Below are 5,177 nucleotides of genomic sequence, written 5' to 3'. Positions count from 1 at the left end.
TGTAGCTGCTGCGTTATAACGCTGCTGTCTGACTTGTTAAGAGTCATCTTAGAGTGAATCTGTCCCGTATAAAGTTATATGAACTTACTTAGATCTTGTTCACTATTAAAAAAAGTGAAATAGGGAGGAAACGGAAGATGTAATGGGGAAACCAGCGAAGTCGGGAGGTTCTGCAGCGTGTCCCGTGTGTGCATGGAAACGTCTGTTAGAAGGTAGATGCTACTTTATTAACCAGTGATAATTCTGAAATATGAACTCTTAAAAAAATTCTCACAGGAGGATTTTGCTCCAGGAAGCGTTCACTATTAAAAAAAGTGAAATAGGGAGGAAACGGAAGATGTAATGGGGAAACCAGCGAAGTCGGGAGGTTCTGCAGCGTGTCCCGTGTGTGCATGGAAACGTCTGTTAGAAGGTAGATGCTACTTTATTAACCAGTGATAATTCTGAAATATGAACTCTTAAAAAAATTCTCACAGGAGGATTTTGCTCCAGGAAGCACGTGTGATTGCCGGCTGTGGCTTCAGGGAGTTTATCCTTCCTGAAAAGGGGAGCTGTGATGTCTGTGGTACATCGGCTGGCAGCAGGTTGGCTTGTGGATCACCTCTCTTTCATCAACCAGTGCGGCTATGAGATCTGTGACTCCTCTGCAAACCCTGGTGATGCCACTCTTGATACTTCTGTCACTTCTGCTGGAGATTATCATGCTAATTCTACCTTTGCTGCCACCTCCTCATCGAGAGATGGCCCTATTCCTAGTCCTGGGCATGTGATAGAAACGGAAGGTAAAGCAGCAAGAACAAGATATGTGTTTCGGGAGGAGTTCTTTGATGTTTCTAAGCCCCATATAGCTGTAGCTCCTGAGAAGCGGCTGTGTCAGGGATGCCCTGAGGTGAGTCTCAAAGAACTAAAGGCCAGCAGCAGCAGAGAGGAACACCAAGAAGGAACCAAGAGTGGCGTCAGAGATTCTGTTGCCAGTGCTAGGAAGGTATGTTTGCCGTAATACAGTAAACTACAGTAATCCCCTGGTGAATAACAGACCACTAACGTTCTCTTGCACACTTCAGTTTCCTGAGGTTATGTAGGAGAGCAGCAACTTTTCCACAATAGATTCCAAGATACACAGGAAATGTAAGCACTCATGAGGATATTCTTATGTCCCTTATGTCAGCAATGTGCATCCTGTGACTCAGAAGCAGCTCACAAAATCTGACGTTGGTTGTGGCCAGACACTTGACCTGAAACTGTGGTAGCTGTCAAGATTAACAAGGAGGGAAGGACAGTATGAGTTTACTTTCAATATGTAGATTGTTCAGTACTGTTCCTTATGGACCAAAAAAAAAAAAAAAGTCGCAGATCTAAATGAACAAATGTATTTGTGAAGACAACTTTATCCTGTTATTAGTAAACTGCACTTGTCAGCTGAACAAATACCTCCTAGTGTTGGGTCCAAAGGAGCCATGTGCATGAACTGTGGCGTGCAGTAGGTACCTTCAGATCCCAGTGCCAGGAGTAACATAACACAGCTTTAAGCTTATGTACCTTGAGAATGCCTCCAGCAGCCTAGGTATTTTGAGGTAATTGTTTCACTTATTGGATTTATACTTGTGATTAGGGGGAAAAGAAAAGACAAGCTTTCTTCTGCTTTTAAGGGAGTTAATTTGTAATCCAGGTGTGTTTGGTTATTTGTTTTTTTCCTTTCACCATGGAGTAATATGGATTTTTTTTTTTTACTGTTTGCTCATTCTGCAGAAACGTAAAAGGAAATGTGTATTCAATCCAGGTGAGCTGGATGCCTTAGAATACCATTCAAAGGTAAGTTTGAGCAAAAGTATATTTTGCAAGTACATGATACCTGAATTTGGACCGTGTACGAAGTGCAAGACACAGTTGCAAACGGGTTGTGTTCTCGTAGCTTGTTCCACTAACAGGAAGGTTAAATGAGTCCTTAAATGAGTAAGTGTATACAGAGAATATCTTCTGTGTAGATATATGCAAAACACACTAGACGTCAAACTGCAGCTGAGACATTTGAAGAGCTGGAAGCTGCATTCACAAAATATCTTTTACTGTTATGGATAACTGAGCATTATATAGTGATGAGCTGAATGTAAGTTGAACAGGAAATGACTGATTTGAAATAAACAGCATAGCCTGTTCCGTATATCAGGACACCATGCTGATATTCAAAGCTTCTCTGAACAAAAGTGCACCAAGGAGTCACACTTCTGCTAGTGAGAAAGGGTTATTCCTTCCCACTAACATTTTACACTGTCATTCTAAAGCATCGTGAATGAATTAGAATTCAAGTCTAGGTTCACAGCACTGTGTCCTTGTGGCCAGGAAGGCCAATGGCATCCTGGGGTGTATTAGAAGAGGTGTGGTTAGTAGGTCGAGAGAGGTTCTCCTCCCCCTCTACTCTGCCCTGATGAGGCCACATCTGGAATATTGTGTCCAGTTCTGGGCCCCCCAGTTCAGGAAGGACAGGGAACTGCTTGAGAGAGTCCAGCACAGAGCCACCAAGATGAAGGGAGTGGAGCATCTCCCTTATGAGGAAAGGCTGAGGGAGCTGGGTCTCTTTAGCTTGGAGAAGAGGAGACTGAGGGGAGACCTAATTAATGTTTATAATTATGTTAAGGGTGAATGTCATGAGGATGGAGCCAGGCTCTTCTCAGTGATGCCCAATGGTAGGACAAGGGGCAGGGGGGGTAAGCTGGAACACAGGAGGTTCTGCTTAAACTTGAGAAGGAACTTCTTTACAGTGAGGGTGACAGAGCACTGGAACAGGCTGCCCAGGGAGGTTGTGGAGTCTCCTTCTCTGGAGACATTCAAAACCCGCCTGGACACCTTCCTGTGTGATCTCATTTAGGTTCCTGTTCCGGCAGGGGGATTGGACTAGATGATCTTTCGAGGTCCCTTCCAATCCCCAACATTCTGTGATTCTGTGAACTTAGAACTGAATTACACTGAAGCATGTTAGTAAATCCAAGAAATGTAATCTGTGGATGTGTTTGATGTATTCTTACTTTCCTAAATAGTGATGTAAACCTGAACTAGGACCTACACTTGCTTTATTTCCTCTGACAAAGGTGTTAGTCATATTTGGCTTTTTGTTTATTTCTGTTCCTCTTGGACTATACTTAAATGACTAAATTTTTCTTCTCTTACATGGCAACAGTTTTGTAGTAAATGTACACTTTGCTATGATAGAGTGTAGAGGTTCTGTAATTATTGTTGTGAATAAACTGTGTGTGCAGAATCACCTTAAAGGAGAGAACTTTGAAATTCAGCATAGGTTGAATAATAAACATAGGTTGAACATAAACATAGGTTTATGAGTATGGAAACCTTTAAGCTAAAATAAAGTAATTCAACAACAGGAAGAAGGGAAGAAATTAAGAGAAGTAGTTTGATGTCAAGGCCCATGTAACTTCAAATAGTTTCGGGTGAATATGTAGAAAAGGCACAGTTTTGAGAAATCTATGGTCCCAGTTGGCCTGTGATACCATTCACAGATTAGAATGTATTGGTGTTTTACTTTATTTGTCGTGATAAAGGTTGGCTAGTCAATTCAGATTATTTTGACAATTATTCATATCTTTAGAATAATTTAAAAAAAACAACAAAATGAAACCAAATTTATGTCTGCCAGTGAAAACAGGCATTGAATCCATTTATGAATTTCAGTCAGAGTCAACATAGGGAATGGTGCAAAATATGCTAAATTCCTTCAGCAGCTGTTTGTTAAAACTATTGTTTAAACTGCTTGATAATCAAGAGGCTTTGTCCACCTGTGAATTAACTCATGGGTGTAAGAAGAAAAAGCCATCTGCATTAATTCAGCTGTACAACTTGTAGCATTTCTAAAGACATATTTATTAATTCTGTTAAAGCAGTATGAACTTTTAGTATCACAAACCTAGGTACTAAAAAATTATGACTATCCCCTCGGATATCCAGATGGTGGCTCTATTAAATAAATTATTAAAAAAATTTCTCCCCCCCCCATTAATTTGGAAATTGTAATTATTTTGTAAAAACATCTTATAAAGTTGAGGATTCTGTAACCAGGAGCCTTAGAAACTATAATAAGTATTTGAAACCTTTAATAAAGACACTGTAACTGGCAATATTGCTATTCTAAATGAACAAAAATGCCCAATTGGTAATTAAAACTCATAAAGGCTCAATGATTTGGGAGTAAACTAGGTCTCTAAATTTTGCAAAGGGAGGGTGCTGAAGTGAATCAGTATATAGATCCAAGAATCTGTTCCTGGATTCATTTGCAGATTATTTGAGAGGTGTGTCACTTTTGTAAGTGGCAAAACTAAATTCAGTAATTTAATTTTATTTACTTATTGTTTGTCCATATTTTAAAATGCATAAATTATTGCTTTTCTAAGTGAATTAAAATGTGGAAAAATACTGATTTTTAGATCCCAGTATACATCCCAATTAAAAATATGTTTATTGGCACAGTAACTTGAACTTAGATTAGAATTTGGATTTATACTTCAAATTATTGCTCTGAAATTTATTTCTTTGGAACAGTAATATTCCACCTCTATTATCTGTGAAATGTTTTATTCAGTAGTTACTCACCCTTTCTTTCTCCAGGCTTCTAATTATTGCCACTTTACCAAAAAAAAAAAAAAGCCCAACAAAAGTTAGCATGGCCTCATTAGCATGCCCTTGTAGCTTTTGTGTCAATGGTCTCACTGTTTTTCAAGGATCCTTTTCCCACGCTGCAGACTGAAAATGTTTTGATTTCTGGTGAAGTAGATACTTGAAAGATCATTTCTTTTCCCCCTGTTTCTTTATCACCATACAGGTCAGGAAGCTCATTTGTGAAGGCACTTTGCATTTAGTCCAAGAAGGACTCAAAAGTGGTTTTCTTCACTGCACTACTGCAGAACTCAGTTGCAGAAAGAATGTTATTCCTGGACACATTGGCTGTGGGTTGGCTGAATTATGTGAAATGGCAAAGCAGTTTCCAGCTGTGAATGAAAGTGACCATCAAGCTGTACGTGTGCTAGATGATGAAACCTCCATTCCAGAGCAGGACTTGCTTTCGTGTGTTACAGAAAACAGCTCAAACTATGCAAAGATAGTTGTGTTAATGGGGCAGAAGTACTTGGTGCCACCAAAAAGCAGTTTCCTCTTGTCTGATATTTCATGTT

At 39.5% G+C, this 5,177-nt stretch overlaps 1 protein-coding gene across 1 annotated transcript in view; it reads left to right on the top strand.

The window, feature by feature from the left end:
• The first annotated feature begins 556 nt into the window (after nt 1-556).
• The window catches only part of METTL4 (methyltransferase 4, N6-adenosine), a 17,225-nt gene continuing 12,604 nt past the window's right edge, over nt 557-5,177 (top strand). Inside the window, 3 exon segments of the mRNA XM_010170205.1 lie at nt 557-985; nt 1,750-1,812; nt 4,829-5,177. The exon segment at nt 4,829-5,177 is cut by the window's right edge and continues 36 nt beyond it. Coding sequence (XP_010168507.1) covers nt 557-985; nt 1,750-1,812; nt 4,829-5,177 — 841 coding nt within the window.

This window comes from Antrostomus carolinensis, unplaced genomic scaffold (genome assembly GCF_000700745.2).
Source record: "Antrostomus carolinensis isolate BGI_N321 unplaced genomic scaffold, ASM70074v2 scaffold6256, whole genome shotgun sequence".
NCBI classification, from domain to species: Eukaryota; Metazoa; Chordata; class Aves; order Caprimulgiformes; family Caprimulgidae; genus Antrostomus; species Antrostomus carolinensis.
Note: the sequence above shows the minus strand (reverse complement) of the source record. Positions and strands in the feature narration are given on the sequence as shown.